Source organism: Streptopelia decaocto, assembly GCF_964273445.1.
Source record: "Streptopelia decaocto genome assembly, chromosome: 6".
Lineage (NCBI taxonomy): Eukaryota > Metazoa > Chordata > Aves > Columbiformes > Columbidae > Streptopelia > Streptopelia decaocto.
This window is the reverse complement of record NC_138660.1, coordinates 45,548,119-45,568,929: the sequence shown is the minus strand read 5'-3', so window position 1 is coordinate 45,568,929 and position 20,811 is coordinate 45,548,119. Positions and strand designations below refer to the sequence as shown.

Here is a 20,811-nt window from a genome sequence, read left to right as displayed (position 1 = left end):
CACCAACATGGTTCCAAGACAAACAAAGAGAAAAGGTTCCCAAGTTGGGGCTTCAGGCCAGTAAACACCACTGCTGTTGAACCATGGTGCAGATGATGCCCCTTTAGTTGCTTATAACTTCCAGACAAATGGGGTGAGATGTTGCAATTACATGACTAACCTCTCTAAAGGTTTTTCACCTAAAATTTCCATATGTGAGAAATATTTAATAGTTCTTGAGCTATTTAATGAAAAATGTTTCCAAAACAATAGGCACACCTTGTTGATGAATCTGACATGACACCATGTTATCTATGGAACAATCACTGAAATCCCTTTACTATGAGAACGCTTTACTCAGTTTAAAAATATTGTGACAGAACAGAGTTCTGTTGTCACTTGAAAGTTGCTAAATGCAGGAAGAGTTAATTTTAACAAAGAAACCCAAAGTGGTGACTTCCAGAACTCTTACAAAAGATTTTTACCCAGGCTTTGCATTATAATGAACTCTTTATCATAAGATGCAAAAAAAAATCCTTTCGAAACAGCACACTGCAAGTCAGTGGCTATCAGGAATCGTAACGTATAACTCACCCCGCTATTACCGGTAGCCAACAGGCAAGAAATTGGATATCTAAAGTGGTCAGCTAGAATCAATATCTTCACCAGTATTTCTTTTGTCAAAATGATCTGATAACAGTGAAGATTAATAATTTAAGCTAAGTTGGGTGCTTCATCTCTCAGTACATTCAGTGCAGGAGAAGGATTTGAAGGACCAAAGCTATGAGCCTCCCTCTCTCTGTGGACTCTGTATGGAGCTTAATTTCACTATAATAGTCATATATGCTGGAAATTATCAGTGAGACCTTTCCTTCACCTCAAGAAAAACTGAAATAACAAACATATTTCTGACTGGAAAAACAGAGAGATGATCCCAACTAAGGTTAGCATCGCTTCTAAGCAATACAAGCGTATTATAACAGATGTTCCTAATGTCATTCTGAAGTCTGTGAAACAGGGGAGCACATCAGACTAATATACATGCATTACACCTACACATACATAAAAATACACTTGAAAAAGACTTTAGCATGTCACCTTTTCAATAAACAAAGTATTTAGTTTAACATGATGGAGTTTTCATTATGTTTTCTTTTTAAGTTTAGTCTCTGTCACACAATGAAGTTTCAGGCAGCTGCTTTGTCTGCCTGATACATTCCCAACCTCCTTTAATATTTCTGTTTTCACCAGTTCTAAGATTTTTTTGTTGTTCGTTTTTCTTTTATAATCCAGGACACAGTTAGTTCTCAGCTGATACTGCAGCTCTCTGAAGAGAGCAATCCTTCTTCATAAATCTGGCAGAGGCCAAAAATAGCTCTGTCAGCTTCTGACAGGCTGAACTTAGCCAAGTGAAATGTTTTAACATTTTATCATCTTAATGAACAGGCTTATTTATAATGTGGACAACTTTACTGTCATTGTATGCAGCCTGCTAAATAGATTATGGAATGTATTTGTTTGGGGAATGCTGAATATATTAAGAATTATACTTTTTGACCAAAAGGTAGTTGTCTTAGATGCTGTAAACAATTTTATGATTAAATAGTCTTAGCCCATTTGAAATAAAGGAGTTGCTTAAAGACAACTTCTAAAACTGTGAAAATAACTGAAGAAAGGAACCTCTCAGCGATAAGTAACTAACATCCAAATCACAGAAATTTGCAATATGCAAAAATCACCGTTAAAAACCTCTTATAACCACTTTAAATGCTACTATTAGCACAATACTGGAAATAAATATGTAGACTAAATATCTACAGATACCTTTAGCACTTTATAGTGGAGGACGAGGGTTAAAAGTAAAAAATAAAAAGTCTAACAGAAAAAAGAGCATGGGTTAACAATTGCTTACCCTCTTTTCTGCTACCTCATCCTCTCCTGTCGACTCTTTGCCATCATGTTCATCTCTCAGGGTTGGCATATGTTTTTTGTGTGCTGGCTCTCTGTTTAAAGTTGTATATCCTATGTGTTCATAAATTGGATTTATTGTCATCTTGGCAATGTATTCAGCTGCTTTCGTTTCAATATAAAGAGTAATCAATCCATCTGTCGCCAGGTCGTGGATGGACTCAAAACGTTTCTCCCCAACAAAGTGCTTTCCATCGTAGTAGAGTCTGAAGTTTCTGGTTTGACTTCCAAATCTGCCTCAATGAAATGGGAAAGTTGTTTTTTGGTTGTTTTTTTTTTTTTAAGAACAGTAAGCAGAATAAAGAAGAGTAAGCAAGCCTTTGCAAACAATAAAAAACACTTTATCACTTAGAGCTGTGACTATGGTCTGTGTCTGGTCCAGACAAGAATGAAAATCTCAACTACCACCTAGCACAGATAGGAAGGAGAGCTCAACAACAACTGCAGACAGACTGCCAAAACAGCGAGTGTCCCAGAAGGAGCTGTTAGTTCTCTTAGTCTTTTAGCCCCTCCATTATCCCCTGGAAAAACTGAAAATTATTTCACACTCTTTATGGATTTTTTAGCACTTTACTACTGCATCGCTGCAGTCAGTTTGCTTGGCTCTGATATGAAGAGTTCTCCTAACAGAGCCCTCTATTAGAGTTGATCAATACAGAGGTCTGATGCCGCCCGGCACCCCGTGCCCCTGTGTGCCCGCAGGAAGGGGCCGTTCCGGGTCCAGCCGAGCTTCAGTGCCAACAGCTACACTGCAGCAGAGCCGCTGCCAGAGCCGGGCGGCACAGGACAGAATGGCACAAAGGCAAGCATTCTTTATTCCTGGCCAGAGGCCAAGGACTAACTCTTCAAGCTTTGTACAAAAGTCCTTCTGTGTTATGCTTGTTAAGCTCTGAGCCTCAAGCAAATCTTTGTAATATACAGGATATATAACGCGCAAGCTATCTAATGTTAGCAATTCTGCAGTTGGGGTGGAATAGGATTTAAATACGGGCTCTTAGCAACCATAAGAATGCCAATTTCACCTGAATATTAGCATATTTGCAAAAACGGAACTTCGAATCTGCAACGATTTTTTGCCTCAAAGCAATCTAAACATGTGAAAACACACCAGTGTTTGCACTTGGCAGCAACCAGCGCATTTCCTGCGGAGAAGATGGAGGCCAAGAGCTGCTTTCACAGCTCGCTCCTGTGTTATTCCTTGGTCAGACAGCAGCAAGGGTGGCTGCTCAGGGTATTGGGCCTCCTTGTGAGCTCAGATCTGCCAAATAAATATTAAAAACTAAATCTGAAAGTTGCTTTCAGATGGATTGCTTTCATTTTACAATCAAATGCTTCACAGGAGATGTTAAGGAACAAAGTAAACACTGGTGCTTTGCTCAAGTGGCTCCTTTTCAATGGGTCCTTGCCAAACAGGGGAAAGCATAATTTTAGACCTTGCCTCAGGTGAAATATTGCATTCTTCTTGCAAATATGGGCAAAACCACTTGTTCTGTGATGTCTGTTTTTTTTTTTTTTCTTGTGTTCTGAATCAAAATGCCAAACCCTCCCATTTCCCTATCAATAATCCAGCAGTGACTGTAACATCAGGAGCTGCTATTTTTACACAATGCTCAAATGTGAGGGGCTCCTCAGGAATCCACATCCTGCTCAGTAAGAAAAGATAAGAAAAGAGGACACAATGTATTGGAACTACCTGGGCATTTTAGTGGAAACAAATTGGTAAATCCATGCACATTTTTATGCCACACAAACTAAAAGTTCACAGAATCTAAGGGAAAAGCAAGAAATTACAACAAGATAGAAAGAAACACATTTTTACCCAATGCTAATTTCATCACAAGATGCAATTCTGAGTGAATACAAGTCATTCAGAAAAAAGAATGATAATGTCCTAAGTTACAGCAGAAGGGGCAGGAACACCTTCAGGCTCTTCTTCAGAGCATCTTCCTACCCAACGTAGTGTTTGGCAAACAAGCTTTGACCACAAGATGTACTCCTCACGTCCCCTCCACTGTCAGAGAAGTCAACGCAAGCCAAGAGAGCTCAGCACTTTGCAGTGCCAAAGTGAGGAACCTTCACTGGCTTCTGACTAAGTCAGCGGGAATAATGCACATGGAGCACAGACAAGCACTACAATGTTAAAATTTGGCAGGACAACCGAATAAGTTTGAAGGTGAAGAATAATGGGCCTCAAATGACAATATGCAATAGAATTATTTTTATTAAGAGATGTAGCAGGTGAAGTGCTGCTCTAATCAGTAACATATGCTCTGGCAGTACTTAGAGCAGAGTTTTAAACAAGCTGAAGGTCACTTACTGCTCTTAGCTTTCTAGAAGAGAAAGTATTACGCTAATCTTATCAAGAGAAGATAAGGCACAGAAAAGCTTCTCATGGCCTGCTACTAAGTACACACAGTGTCTGGATTTTAATAACATTCTTCAGAGTGAAAACAAAGTTCAGAAGAGCAAGATGGCCAAATGCAGAGAACGAACAAAAGTTCTAACAGGATTAATCCTCTTCCCATCAGGATCAGCAGGTGTCTGGTTCTACCCCAGCTGTGTTTTACGGAGCAGCCCCTACATTGTGCATTTGTTCAGACTGCTGCACAGAAAGCCTGTCTTTGAGAGACACTACAAGGAATAGGATTCCCAAAAGTCCATAATCTTTGTCCTACTGCTCCTGATCCACATTTCAGCACAGAAGTATCCCATAGGCAACATTCCAGTGTTTTAATTCTTTAAAAGCACCTGACACTTAAACTTATCTCTCTGATAAACCTCACAAACAGACTGGAACTTCCCCCTGTATGAATTCAGAGAACTGCACATCAGTTTCTTTTGGTATGTGTGGCTTTCTAAACGTACACTCGACTTGCTCGGTTTAAAATACATTAGGATAATTCAACAATTACCACTTAAAGGAAGGCATCTAGACAAAGTAATTACTGTGTATTAATGTCATAAGCACTTGGAAAAGGTGCTTGCATATCAGCTGCAAGAGGTCAACATGGAATGGTCTGCCTCTATTTGACTTCCCATTTGCTCTAAATCAAAATTTTTTAAGTTAATTTCTTATTAGATATATTGTTGGGAAATGTATTGATTTTCAAATAGAATCCTACTAGCAACAAGGAGGAAAAAACTCAACAAATCCCCACAATTTAATGAAACACCAATCTCTTACAAAGACTGTATCATCAATAATGTGTCTCAGAATCCTGTTTCATTTCCTTCAAACTCAATTAAGCTTCTTTCTACCCATACAATGATACTATTTTGATCAAATTACAACACAAATCCAAACATACATGTCCAACTGCAAATGATCAGTTAGAACATGATCTTCAGTGCCTTCAGTCTTACTTAAAACTATGGTTTAAATTTTTTCATTAGCAAGAATAGTTCCTTATATTTGCTTTCTATAACATTACTGCAGCCTGGTTAATTATACATCACCGTGGCAACACAGTGGAGCCAAGATTTGATATTTCAACTTCCTGATGGTCTCTTCCTAGAGGCTAGCACTAGTACCAGCTGTTTTTTGTTTAAGAAATAGAAAGCAGGACACAGATAATATATGTTCTCTTTTGGTTTAAACAGGGGAACATTAGATGTTTTTCCAAGAAAAAGAACTAGACCTCTGACATGTCAAACAGTCTCATTGTATCCATTGTGCATTTGTTTGCAAGCAGCAGGACTACAGATAAAAGACTTTTTTATTCCAAGTTGTCTGAAAAGCAATCACTCTGTTTAGTCCCTTTGGTTGCTAGTGGGGCAGAGTGGATAACAACGTGGGAAAATGGATTACATGGCAGAGCAAATGTGTCTGGTAATAAAGGACTGAGGAGCTGAATGAAGTATCATAGCATGAGAGAAACCAGCTTCAGACTCAGCCACGTACTCTGTATGCAGCATTCGCTGATGAAATAAAAGTGAAGGATCGAGAGCCCATCCACACGTTCTTACCATCTAAGAAGATGGATTTTACAGTCCACCTCCAGAATGATACAGTAGCTATTCACCTCTTTCACAGATTATTTTATGATGAGAAAAGAATCTAGACAAAGGCATTATTTAAAATGTGTAGCTGCAACCAGACTGCAAAGTTAACGTCCCTCGGGGCTACTCGTGTCCTCATTTGCTTCAAGCATCTTCATACACTGAGCTGGGAAATCTTAAGTTCTGTACATGTGCCTGAAGGTCACTTGGACTTCATCTTTCAGTGGAGAAAAAGTGTCTTAACATGCTTTGTCGCCAGCAGGTAGACATCTCACTTGAAATTAGGTGCCAGAATTTCAGATCTAGCTTTGGAAAACTCTCAACCAACATTTAAGACTAGAGTCTTGACACTCCACAAAAAGCCAAAGAAACAAAAGCAATCTTGCAATCAGGAATGTCTCCTAATCATGCTGTGTTCATGTGAAAGAAAACAAATTATTCCACAGATCCTTTTTTGGCCCATCTCCTTGTCAAAGAAACACTAGTCTTGCATGCTGCCAAAACCTGTTCTACACAGGTTTTGTAGAAGGTCTCCAGCTCCCAAGGGAAGCTCATATTTGGAGTTCTGTATTATTTGTTGGCAACAACATTTCTGAGGATGGCCAGGGAATTGTGGAACTTGCCATCTTCCCAGAGTACCTGCCTGACAAATAGCATCATCTCCAAAACCTTAGCAGTAGTTTACAAGAACACAATACACGTAAATCAAATGCATTAGGGATTGAAAATAAAGGTGCATTTTCTTCAAGCAAAGACAAAAAAATCCTCATTGTCTGGTATGGCTGGGAAAAGTGGCAGAGTACTGTCACTACAGATAGTTTTCCTGTTTGGAAGGGTAGCTTGGCTGGCTGAGTGTTGTTAATGAACATTAATGAGGTATAAAGTTATCCTTAAAACCTGATCAGACCCATGTGCTGGCTGAATGCACGATAGTTTATTATAATGGAAAAAGTGCGGCATCCTTCAGAAAAGAAAACAAATCCCAGAGCTGAAAACAGAATATGTCTACCCCACGCCAATGCAGACAACCTTCAACTCACTCTAATTGGGATCACATACAAAAATTCAGAACTGGTGCTGCATCACTGACAACAGCCTCCCAGCAGCCTCTCTCCACTGGGACTGAAGGCTTGTTTCCCTGCATCACAGGCCAGACTTCCTCGTCCAAGAGGGAAGCAATATTGTGCAAACAGCGTCCTGCAAACAGCGAGCAGTGAGGACCAGGGCAATGGCACCTTCCTGTGGCTCATGAGCACTGTCAGGGACAACATAAGTGAGAGAGAGACAACTGCTCTGGGGCATGGGCAGGAGCTATCAGCGGCTGAAAACCATGAAGACTGAAAATGTTATCAGCCCGTGGTACCTGTACTAGTGTGCTTCACAAATAACATAAATACGAAAAGTCCTCTTTTGTCTTAATGTCTTATTTTACATTTTACAGTTTTTAACAGCTGATTTTCACCATCTCAAGCTCTGAACAAACGTCAGCTGATCAAGGACTATGTACGCTATTAATATATGCACTAAGATCACTGAACACTTAAGATCAGTCTCAACGTTCTTGATCAGTGAGATAATTTGAAAATAATGTTTGGGAAAAGCAGCTCTTGTACAGATGTATCACCTCTTCTTAGTACTGTGCTTCCATGTCCTATTCCATTTGATATAAGTCCCTGGAACTGATTTGATGGTTGAATCATAATCAATACCAATGTTTTGGGCAATGTTTTACTGCTTTATCTACCTGATAACACCTTTGTGCTTTCTGGGAAAAGAGTCACTGTGGTTAGTGATTAAGATACATTTGAAGTCTATATAGACATGGGAAAGTAGTAAAAGCCTGATATCTTCTCTGTAAATGAAAGCAGTATTTGGAAACCTACATCAGCATGCCTGGAATAAACACCTTCTGGGAATGTTCCTAGCAGGAATGTTAGTATGCTAACTTCCACAGTTTCATATTAAGCAAATAGTTATGTTTCTTTACCAAAAATTTCAAAGAAACATTCTCTAAGAGTTTATTTTACAGTGTGACTTCATGCTACTGACAACTTTCATATTACTTTAAAGTAGAACTGTGTTTTAATTCTTCTAAGCCAAGGTATCAACCCTCACCAGTGTCTGCTCAGCAAACTTTAAAATGTGCATGCAAATATCACTCTGCCTGTTTGGAACATTTTCATTTTATGTCATATATGACATTGCTTTTCTGGTAAATTTGGAAGTAGAACAGCATCAGATCTGTAACAGAAATTCCACTGCAATCATGCGTACTATGGAGAGAGAACAGCCACAGCATAATGCTCAAACATGTTCATTTTTTGTTTCACTTACAGCAGCTTTTCCCACAGGCTTTCAGTTACTCATGACTATCACATTTCTTTTTTGCTTCTACAGGTTTTCTCACACTAAAAGCAACTTGCTTTTAATGCAGTATATCAAGGAAACCTGAGTGGAAGACGTCAAGTGAAAACCCAAAAGAAATGTCCTTATCATAAAATAGTTTTGCAAGTGCAAATAGGGTTTTTGGAGTGCAGAATGGAGAAACATCATGGGGGTTTTTTGTTGTTCCTGTTTTTTTGTTTTGTTTGTTTGTTTTTAATGTACACTCTACTCTACATGGCGGTTGTTTATATTAAAACGACCAACAAACCTAATAATTTTCCTTAGATTAAAACCAGCTACAGTAAGATTTCTGTTCCACAGAGATGATGTTGTCAAATGTGATTTGCCTTAAGCCACTGTTAACCCCAACCTTTCAATGCAGGTTTACTTAACTTACTTAAAGCAATAGCTATACACACTTTACTACTTAAATTGTTTTCTCAATGTATTCTACCTGTACCTATCACTCACCACTTTTTTGGGAACAGTGAGATTCACCAATATACTCATGCTGCTCTCTAAAATGTTTTGTTTTTTTTTTTTTCTGCAAAGCTGCATTCCTCAACAATAAACAAGCATGATAATGCAAAATGAAATGGTTCCTGCAAATGCAATACGCACTGATAGAATTTTGGGGGCTAAACAGCTCATCAGTGAAGATCAATAGCTTTACTATTATTACATTCTGTTTTTCTAGAATGCAATTTCTTCCTTCATGCAAGTACAACAATAGGTGGATCAGATCTCAATTTATTACTGAAACTGTTAGAATTCATTTATTCAAGTTATAAAAGGAAAAAAAAAGCTTAATTCTCTTCCTGAGCTACACCAAGTATGGAAGAGGGAGAAGGAAAACTGGGCCAGATAACATACATTGCTGTCAGTAGTTTTAGTGTTTGAATAATTCATAAATGTTTTGATGAAAACAATTATGAGATTAAACAACAATATGAGGTTATTGTGTGTTATTTTGAAAACGTATTTATAAAGCTTCCATAGTACCTACAGCTGAAGGATGACTTTGCTTATTGATGAAGCACAGAATAAAAGCTGCGTCTCAAAACACAAAAATTTATAAATACATATTTCAAAAGCATAGACGAGGCCAACAAAAAGGACTAACTTGAAGATATATTCCTAACTAGTATTTTCTAAAAGCAATGGAGCAAAAAGGCATTCCAGTAGAACCTGCAGAAGACAGAAACGATAGGTATCCTTTTGACAGAGAAGAGAACGGGGGAGAAAAGCAGAGCACAATGTATGCTGTGTATATGTATACACAATTTAATTATCAACTGATTGCCTTGTAATTTGACTTTTTACTACTTCAACTCCAACAGTGCCTAGAGGATTCAAACCAGGCAGACATTATGCACCACGAAAATAGCACAGTGCCAGCCAGATTCCTGCTCAGGAGCTGTGACGGGGAGTAGTCTGAGAGATGGGGTGCAGCTTCCAGTTTGTCTGGGCCACTTTTAAGAGATCTTCGACTTTTGTACTGAACAGACACGTGAGACAATATGGGAAAGAAAATGACCTCTCTAATGGAGAAATGAGGCATAGAAAACTTAAAAGCCTCAAGCCAAGCCACATGCGAAGCCAAGAAGCGAGCCCAGGTGATGCGGGCTCCACGCCACTGCCCCACCACGGCCCAGCGCCTCTCCTGGCCACCAGATCACAGCAGATCTTTGGCACCACAGGAGCTACAGTCAGAGGTGAAGGACATGGCATAAAATGAACATGAGCTACAGGCACTGAGCACAGACAGCTCTTGGAAAAGTTACCAAACAGTTCACACCACCACCAAAGCAGAGAATATTCCTCTGAGAAGTGCTGAACTTCCATGAGCAAGACTGCAGCAAACTGAATTGCCAAAGAGAAATGAGATGCTCCAGCCAAAAGAAAACAGAGCTGACAACAACAACAGATGGGAAGAGGAGGGAAGGAGAACAGGAACACAGCAAAATGATGTGAACCATAAGGAAAAAGCATTCTAGTCTGTGGGAGGGCCTAGGTAGCCAGTTAATTACTCATTAAGGTTAGTAGCTATTTATTATTATTATAAATACTTAAGCCAAGCCACCTCAGTCATGCCCAGGAATGCTTACATAAGGCAGACGACATACAGGACAGCAATGCTGTTGACTGGCAGCTGAACCTTCCATGTTATTGATGAAGTGAGAGAGTATATTATTTAGTATGAAATTTTATACAGGAGAACAAAATTCTTTGACATGGAAACTCATCTAAATAGAGGTCCAATTGTTTTACTTTAGAGCAGAAATATAAGCCCCAAAATTTACCAGCACACTTGCCCCTGGGGCTAGCCCTAGCTCATGTGATCTACCTAGCAACAGAACAACAGCTTTATTATAGTTTCAGCAGAATTTAAGCCTTCAAAAAAAGAAATACTTGTCTCTTCACAAGAAAAAAAAAGCCCAACATATTAGCTGGCATACCTGTTGTGTTAGCCTATTAAAATAGCCTTAAGCATGAACAATTTCTTTCATCTAAAAGCAGCTGCAGGTATCTAGTGGCCAATTTTTAAACTCACCTGAATTCTGCTCCGATGGAAGTGTGACAGGCTAAGCCTGGAGGAGAAGGAAAAGTTGCTCCCCAGGAGCTTCAGCCAGCCAGAGAGGAAGAGAATGGCCACTCTTGCCATTTCACACAGAATAACTGATCAAAGTGTGTCAGGCTGAAACATATTTACCCCACAGATAGGTTTGATCACATTTTGGAATAATTCTGTTTAACCCAGCTAAGCTTTAAAGTTCATTTATGTGCCTCTCTGTGTATACACACATGTATATATAGCTTCCCAGGTTTTTCAGATAGTAACAAAGGAATATTGCATAAATATTTTAGAAAGGTTTCTGGAAACTTAATTCAGCCCTTGCTACTGCCAGTTGCTGCATTTGCAAATCAGGCAAAAATCAACCAACCAACGAACAACCCCCCCCTAAACAAAACAAAAAACCCTCACAAAACAAAGAAACAACCCCCACAGACAGAAAGATATGCAAAGTTCAGTCTTTAAAATGGCCTTTATCATTTTTCCTCCCAAATGATATGACGTCAGAATATTGTTACCATGGTAAAGTGAAGGGATGCAGTCAACTACTGTTTTGCTGGGCTCCTTCTCACTACTTACAGATCAGCTGCAGATTCAGGATAAACTATGACCAAATTTTGATACGTTCATAATTAAAAAAATGTAACTCAGCTATTATCACATAAAAAGTGGTTTTAAACAATTCTTTCCCCAATTCCTCTCCCATGTCCCACCCTGTACAATGAGGCTTTCCAGCAGAATGCAGATGTACAGTTTGAATTCAAGAAGCCTTTTGCAGATGTTGAATTTTACATGCATATGTAATCCCATGGTGATCAATGCATGTTCAGGAAGAACACTACATGTGTCCCAAAAGAGCCCACTGAAAGTTAACAGTATTCAGCTACCAAAGCAACTGTCCCCTGAAATTAAAGAGGTTCCTTTGCAGTGTTATGTTCTATCAGGCTACCAGTTATGGCTCCTTTTAAAATACCAGTGGCTGGTTTCTTAACACAATTTCATAATTTAGGGACAGAGAACATGTGTATCAATTTCTTGCACAATACATGTAGTTGGTTGACTAAACTAAGGTTTACTAATTTTTGATATTTATTTCGCCTCAAGAATTCTCTCCTGATGCCACAATCTTGTGCCCTAACCCCCAAACATAAAGAAAACATGACTCATAATCACAGCTAACATTATTACCTTTTTTTTTTAATCATGCTGCAGAACCTTGTTTCAATTCACTCTCAGTATCACAACAATAGAATTTGCAGGAAGGGAAACCATGGTAACCAACTAAACGTGCTAAAGCAGATATCTGCTCAAAAGAACATGCAGTACCATCACACTTCAACGCCTACCACTGGTACAATCTCTACCCATTTCCTCTTTATCCCCATCCTAATTATTCAACAAGCTCTCAACCACAAAAGGCTACATTGCAAGCCATGTCTTATTGGTCCTGTCATTTGCTATAGGTCCCAGCATTAAGCGCTTTATCACTGTTTTGCCCAATTTAAAAGCAGATCTAATACCTCCAGGAATTAATTAGGAATTGTCAGTTCTTTTCATCTGTTTGGAACATCTAATTAACATTACAATGTATTTGATATATTTTTATTGTCACAGAGACTTGCTGACATGTATGGGCACACATGTATACCTACAAAAAATATTCTTTTAAGTAATTTTTTTTAAATCTCAGGATTGCAAAAAGTTTCAGTGGAATTCTCTGATTAATCAATTATAAACATCTGTGAATTCTGCTATGCTCTTTCTTTTTTAAATATTTTTTAATAAGCTATGGGAAACCATATCCATGATTAAGTACAGGCATTAAATATAGTAGGGTGCGATTTACTGTTCTCATTTGTGTTTATGCTTTTCTTTTATCCGGCATCTGAACTGATACAATTTCACAGGCCTTCTTGGGCTCTGAGCATCAACTTTATTTGAAGGACAGCTCTGAATATTTAGCCAAACTCATACACTTAAAACAACACTTAAATTCTCATTTCCTTTTTCCCTGAGAACATACTTCTACTCTGTAACAAATTCAGAGAAATTTGTTTTCTGAACACAAAACCTCTTTTGTTTCAAATTTAGATTTAAAAGGTAATATATCTTAAAAAGAATAATGATGCAAATTAATTGCACAATAATGGATGAAAGTAGACAAAAATAGCTCATCAGATGATGATCAAAATACAGCTTCTTACATAAGTTGAAAGCAGATTTTATAGCAACTCACCGACAACCTTAATAACTGAAAAGTTTTTGTGGGTAAGAATCACTTTTTCTACCTTATTAAAGAAAATATTCGAAATCTCCTCTTTGAACTCTGTTAACTATTCTATAGCATTGTACTAAGAATATTTAACTGCCTTGGTAAAGCCTGCAAAAGCTATTATTTGTCCTGTCCTATATTTGGTCATTTAATCGGTGCTAGGCTGTGTCTGTAGCTAGCACAGTTCAAGAACAAGACCCTTGGATTTACTAAAGCTAGGTCTATAAAAGCATCAGAGCCTAATCCTCCACAGTGGTCAAAAATCATTTATAAAGGTTCAGAAAACAAAGAAAGAAAACTCCATGGGCCACTTCATCCTGAACAGAATGTGCAGTCCTGGCCCCCTCATCTCCAAAAGATCATCACAGAGTTAGAGAAAGGCAGCGAGAAAGATGACAGAGATGATGAGGGATATGGAACAGCCTCATTACAAAACCTGAATGTATGGCCTAGGACTCATCGACCTGTAAAGAGAACAATAAGGGGGACGCGAGTGGCATAGGAAAGGTAAATGGAGATCAGTTGTTCACTGTTTCTCATAATACAAAAACTAAGGAGCATCAAATAAAATTGTGAGATAGAACCTTCCAAAAGGGGACACTGCTTCCCGTAAAACCTAGTTAAGGCATGGAACTCACGCTACAGTTGCAGACAGCAAAGTCTACAAGGGTTCAAAAAGGTGCTCAGAAAGTCACTAAAAAAAAAAATATATATATATATATATATATATATATATATATATATATATATATATAAAAAATCTCTCCCTCCAAAGCTTGAAAAAATAGCAAAGGTAACAAATTCTGCTCAGTAGTCCCTGAACTGCAAATTTTCCGAGGCTGAAAGAGCACACCAGAGAACTACTACTACTACATGTTCATCTTGTTTTTACACTGTTTTTCAATGTCTGCTATTAATAGCTACCAAAGGGTGGATACTGGGCTATGAACAGGTCCTTTGATCTGACCCAGTGTGTTCATAGTCAGAGAACTTGCTAACACAATAACAGATAAAAAACTGGGGAGAAACTCTTTGCAAACAATTACCCAGATCTCTTCTCAGATCTGCCCAATTTATTATAACTTAAGACATCCCTTAGAATAAACTAAAAAGAAGTGAGATGCAGAAGAGCTATGTTAGAACAGTCCATAAAAGAACCTTCATGCACCAACTGCATTTGCATTCTGTGCATTTTGGCTGTAGTTGAAGTCTGTAGCTTAGTGTGATTGTCCAATCTGTTCCAGATTTCACAAAAACATGTTTTTATAACTGTGAATTCTGTCTGCCTACAAAGGAGTTATGATTTGTCATGTTAACATTTTAGTCTTTATCTTCTAGAAAGATAAAGTCATTTAACAAGCGGAAATCTTCAGTGCAGAACAAAGACAATCTGAATATCTCCAGAAGATGCCCAATGTAAGTACACTCTAGAAGGGAATAAGCAATGAGGATAGAAACAGAATTAGAGAATGTGGTTGTTTGTGGTTGTTTTCCACTTATATTATAACCCTCCATGAGGTGATCTTTAGTAAGTCCAGAAGAAGATGAATACTTTACAAAGTTGAGCTAGGGTTCAATAATCTCTATCAGATTTGCAGCATAGAAAATGATGTATTCATGAATATTATACAATGTTGGGGCAGCCATGATAAATTATCTGAGTTCTACCTTTATCTCTCACTCAGCTTGCTTTGTAGCCAAACTTTTTTATTTTAGTGTTTTTTCTAACTTCCAATTTAACTATGTTAGAAATTTTAGCAACGCAGCAGATACCTGATGTTGAAGTTGATAAAATAAACTGTAATATAAAATAAATCACACAACAAACACCAGGATATCTTCCTTTTTGAATTCTGAGGATGCAGGGCCTTATATAATCATATAATTGTTCAGGAATTGGAAGGGACCTTCTGAGGTCATCTAGTCAAACCCCTCTGCCACGGGCAGGGACATCTTCAACTAGATCAGGTTGCTCAGAGCCCCATCCAGCCTGATGTGGGAGCGTTTCCAGGGATGGCGCCTTTACCACTAACACCAAACCAAAATATTAGACAAAACAGAACTACAATTGGAACTAAATTCAAAACAACCTCACCAATGTCTGATGTGAACATAACACTGACATTTTAGACATCAGCTACAATAGCTGGTGCAATCAAATGTAGCATTCAAAGCATTCCATGACGATTTGAGGAATGGGCTGGTTTGGGTAGTCAGGACAAAGCACAATAAACTTGTTTTTTCCATTGCAGACTGGAAATACTTCATTACAGAGACACCATACCTTGCCACAGAAAGGGTTACGATCCTGTTTCACTAAACTGCACTTCACAACTGGATGCATTGGGTTTTCAGGGTTCCCAGCCACACTGGCACAGACATAGGAAGGTGACATCTGCCAGAGCTGGGGGTGCTGAGCCCTCTGTGCCACCGAATTGCCTGCCCCCAGAAGAAGGACCAGTAACTACAAGACAGGCAACAACCCTGCCCCAATCTCAACAGCAGCTCATCCTACCCAGTCTTTCCACAAGGCATTTAGGTCTCGATGGACTGGGATTTTACAATGCAATCACACTTCACATGTAGTTTCCAATTTGTCCTAATCACAATTGACAAGACTGCCAAAGACAGACAAGTCAGGCAACAAACACATACAGTGAGATACAGACTGAGGGGATATACAGAAGGAAACAAGTATTTATGTCAACAGTCAACGGGTGCCCTCGAGCATCTAAATTTTACTCAACATTTTCCATTTGTTTTCCAAAGCATGTCTGAAAAACCAACAGAAAACATGGATATTCCATTTTATGTTTGTCATTCTGTTACTCACTGCAGGATCAGAGCGCCTCTTCAGCATTGCTGGGTTAACTTTGTAAAATCCTGTGAAACTTGTTTTGCATCTATTTCTTTATAAAAGAACTAACAGCTGACCAAATTTCCCTTCCTCCCACACCTTCTAAAGGGTAAAACAAAGGTAAAGAAGGAAACGTGAAAATGATACAGAAGTGATCTTAAACTTAACGGCTGCTTGAATCACAGAGTGGCATTTAAGCTTAGTATGGAAAGATCAAACTGAACCACACAGTTAGAAAAGTAGGGGTGAAATCAGAGACCCTGAAGTCAAAGTCTTCCATAGAACTTGGAAAAGTTTTGCCCATGCAAACCACCCTACTGACAAGCTCCATTTCTGGCCATGGAGATGATGTCCTGAATTCCTACTGGGATTACCTAAGCTGCAGACAGAGCTAGCTTTGCTGTCTGGCAGTGTAGAGACACAAATGCAAATGATGGTCTCAAAAAAATTCTATAAATTACAGGTAAAATCACATAAACTCATCATGGCAATCACAGCAAACTTCTTGCAGTCAGGATGAACAAACAGACCACATAAATTACCCAGTCTTTAAGAGATGCTACCATGTCAGCAACACACTCAGTGGGAATATTGGCCAATAGGTATATTCTGCATACATATTCCAGGGAGGGTAAAAATGGAAACAGGGTGAAACTCTGGCTCCAGTCAATGGATATTTCTGCTACACTTCCTAGTAGAGAGAAAAAGAAATCTCAGTGGTAAAATTCCCTTGTGTGGAAAACACAGTGCTGCAGTTCACTGAGAGCTTTCAGCTAAGGCACAACAGCGAAGACACTCATTCATACACTTGAAAGGCCAACAGCAAGACGACACAGCGTTACTTGCTGTGGGATGGCGAGCAGCTACCAAGGCCACTGCCCTTAATGAACAAGTCATCCAGCTAGCGCTTAAACAGAATAAAATGGCTGCAACATGCTGCAGTTTCAGGTTCTGAGGTGTTTTACCAAACACAGAATTTACTCAAAAGAAATCAATGATAACAGCTTTGCTAGCATTTGAAACTGTTGCCCGAATTGATCATGAACGGTATCCTTTCTCTTTTCTACTGGGTATAAAAATCCATCAAGAGCAGGGGCAGGAGTGCTTTGTCTTCAAGACAGGGGTTAAGACAACTGTTTTCTTTTCAGCTTTAAATGAATATTGCAAGAACAGAAGTAGATGAAATGAAGTATTAGACCCTAATAAGACACACCAATTTATGTAGACTGTTAATGCAAACCAGTGTCAATGCCAATAATGTTTCTATCTGGAATCTGGAATATACTACAGAAACAAGTATCTCAATAAAACACATTCCCTTCCACTCCCCCCCAAAAAAAACTAATTAATCACAACTTATTATACCATTATATTCCTATTTTAATTGTAATCTTATTTTACCCATATAAAATTTTCAATAACTGCATCTTCTCCTTCAGTGTTCTTCTGTCCCACTTAGATTTAAAACGTTGCTAATAATTACCATCTCTCATCTGAGTACTTAGGTGTAGAGCTCAGGCCAACATAACCTCCATTACCTTAAAAGCAATTCAACTATTTAAAACTTACAACTATTTAAGTTCTTTTTTAATTTTGGTTTTTATTTATTGTTTTAAATTTATAATTGATCCACTTGCCAGAATTTTGCAGAGCAAGGAAACAGATCTGCAAACATTGTTAGCTAACAGGTGTGCTGACAAAAACAACTCCTGATTTCATGGCCATCCCACAGAGGGACTGGAGAGAATTAACTGCTCTTCAGCAACAGTTAGCTAGCAAGTAACCCACACGGTAGACTCATCATGTGAACTCATAAGATGCCTTTTATTTCTTGACTGCCTGCTCCACCAATGTCTATGTGGGGTCACATCTGTAACAGCAGAAGAGCAAAACAAAGCACCACGAGCTAAAACACAGTTGGTATTATCCTGGTGGTGCAAACAATAATGAATGTTAGCACTTCAGAAAGGGTTAGATAAGGTTAAAGATACCAATCTGTAACTAGGGTAAAAAAGTACCAGTTCATTAAATGCTGACCTTGATTTTTTTTTTTAAATTAAGACAATCACAAGGACATTTATTACTAAGGTCAACAACACAGTACAATCTTTTGAATATTTTATAAATTTTAAAATGAAATATTAATTACCAACCTTAATGCCAAAGTGTAGGTTCCAGGTTGCCGTTGGCTTTCACGAATGAGGTAACTTCCCTCTGCAACACTTAATAATTGGTCAGCTTCCTCCCTTGAGATCATCCCATGGAATCTAAGGAACAAAGACTTCTTGAAACATGTGCCTTTCCAGTTTTAAATTACCTTTTCCTCTTCTTTTAAAAGCCACCAACCGCAGTAATTAAAAAAAGAACAAACATAAAAATGACTGATTTGCAGGAATCTACAGCTCAAATTAATCCCCCTTTACACCTGCATTTGAAGTCACTTTAAATGGTTTTTAAAGTTTCTATGAAACAATATCTATGAAACAAAAAAATAAATATTGCTTTTAAAATTTCCTTCTATCAATTTAATATGTGGAAATAAACCCATTTTCTCCTACTGGCTTCACATGTTTCGTGCCAGTGGCATGCAATGCAACGTTTTGCAGCTTTCAGGAATATGATGGCAATTTGCTAAAAACTTGGGGATTGCAAATAATCTCATTAATTACTGGTGTAATAACCTGGCAATACTACACATCTTTTACCAAAATAACCACAAATAAGATCTGCTTTGTTTCCCCATGTTAAATCTATCCATCTTCACCTTAGCAGTCTGAAACAGAAGACTCATATATGACTCATATATATACTGTAGACTTATATTGCATTGGCAAAAGCCAACTGGAGGTGGGGGTACAAAAAGACAACCCTTTGAAACCCAGAGCAAACGCTCGCAACCTTTTCTGTAACTATCATCAACTAACATGTTCAGATAAACCACTTTCAGAGATGTATGTTACTTACTCTCTCCCATAATATTTGGGTCTGTTCTCTACCTACAAGAAACAACAGAAACTGTAATGTTTCATAACAAGAGAATCCATACAGTACACACAGTGTCCATAATATGGTATTAAAAATAGAAAGGGATATAATGCGAAAGTACAGACAAAAATCATTTACCATCCCAGGATCTTCCCTGTGGGTGGCATACAGGGAAACCAAAGGCAGGGCTTTAGGAAACACACTGCACTTCTGAATGGCTTGGAGTGAAAAAGAATGAGCTGTTTGGATCACGTCATCCTTGGAGCTCTGCTAATACAAACTGATGGCATTAAGTATTGCTTGTACAAACTGCCAAAAAGGGGAAACAAAATATTAATTTCATGGGTGTAAGTGTACTATATTGTTAAGTACACTAATGCAGTGAAACATCTCTAAAACTCGTACAAGTTATCTTCCATCCCAAAGCTGTCAGTGCCACCGCTACAAGAAATTAAGCCCTGAGAGGGCAAGTGGTAGATTAAACCATCATCAACAAGTGCCCAAGTCCTGCACCTTTTGACTTCACTGATCTTTGTGACCTGTAGTGTCACCTGAAGGACTCACCAGCAGGTCTGCAGGTGTCACGCTGGGCAACTCAAGCCCATCTGTGCCCGGAGACCACACAGTGCAAAGGCACACAGCGTGCAAGGGTGTCAGAACACGACCTGCCCGTCAAGTATTTCAAAGTAAAAAGTAGCTCATCTGCAGTTGTCCGGAAAGTTTATAGACAAGTGAGGAACTGCAGACCAGAAACCAGCTCAATCATCTAAAATAAACCACCAGATTATCCCTCCTTGCTAAATTTAACAGAGGAAACCCTTTGGGGAGTAAAAATCAACAACTATACAAATCTGAACTACAAGAATATAAAATGATCCAGTTACAACAAACCACAAAATACTCGCAGTAAGCTGCCACTTTGGTTTCTTTTTTCCATCTTTTCAGGAAAAAAAGAAAAAAAAAATTCACACTCTCTAGTTAGCTCAGTGGAGTATAAATAAGGATTTCAGATGTCCAAAACAACAAAAATACAACCCAGTGTACAGTCTAATGACAACTCTTTCCCATTCCCAGCAAATGAAAAGCTACTCTCACCTTTAATCACTTCTGAAAAATCATACAATTGCTGTCAAGATTTATAATGTTCTAAAGTATTTCCTTTTCCTACATATCGGCAATTGAGAGTTGATTGGTGTGATAACTGTTTTCAAAGGGCCTGAAGAGGCTGAATCACTCAAAAAAATTTTTAAAAAAGTCTTTTTTGTTGTTGTTGTTGTTGTTGTTAAATGTAGGGTATTTCTTCAATAGGAAGATAGCAATGTGAATGGAGAAAAAGCAAAAACATTTCATTGTTGTTATTACAGAAACTTGCAACAATTCCTAACCCTCAAGACAAGACACCAGTCTCAGGCAGTTGTTAAAAAAAGAATCCTGTCATGAATAAGATTTTGTTGTCTGTCTACTGAGATTTTATGTTTATCTCAGTGAATACAGTGAATTTATATATGACAGAACTGGAAAACTTACATAGGCAAAAGCATTCCACTTCAGAAATGCATTAGTAATGTGATAGTCCATCTTCAGAGTACTTACAAATCCTAAACCAAATTATAATATTATATTCTGTGTGCAAACATTTGAAAATGTGAACTGGCAGATGACTCAAGCAAAGCATCAAAGAAAAGCTCTGCTGGACTTTCAGGCAATTGTAACTGGGTTTGCAGCTCATCTCAGCGGATGTGGAGGTAGAGAAGAAAATAACCACTTCTGTTAACATTGAGTCTCTACTGA

At 38.3% G+C, this 20,811-nt stretch overlaps 1 protein-coding gene across 5 annotated transcripts in view; it reads right to left on the bottom strand.

Annotated features, from left to right (window-relative positions):
* The window catches only part of CHN1 (chimerin 1), a 101,062-nt gene that overhangs the window by 49,659 nt on the left and 30,592 nt on the right, over positions 1 to 20,811 (bottom strand). For all 5 annotated transcript variants that reach the window (XM_082057081.1, XM_082057085.1, XM_082057082.1 and 2 more), the window contains 3 exons: positions 19,000 to 19,031; positions 18,189 to 18,302; positions 1,892 to 2,180 (listed from right to left, as the gene is read on the bottom strand). In XM_082057081.1, coding sequence (XP_081913207.1) covers positions 1,892 to 2,180; positions 18,189 to 18,302; positions 19,000 to 19,031 — 435 coding nt within the window. The remainder of the gene's footprint in view (positions 1 to 1,891; positions 2,181 to 18,188; positions 18,303 to 18,999; positions 19,032 to 20,811) is intronic.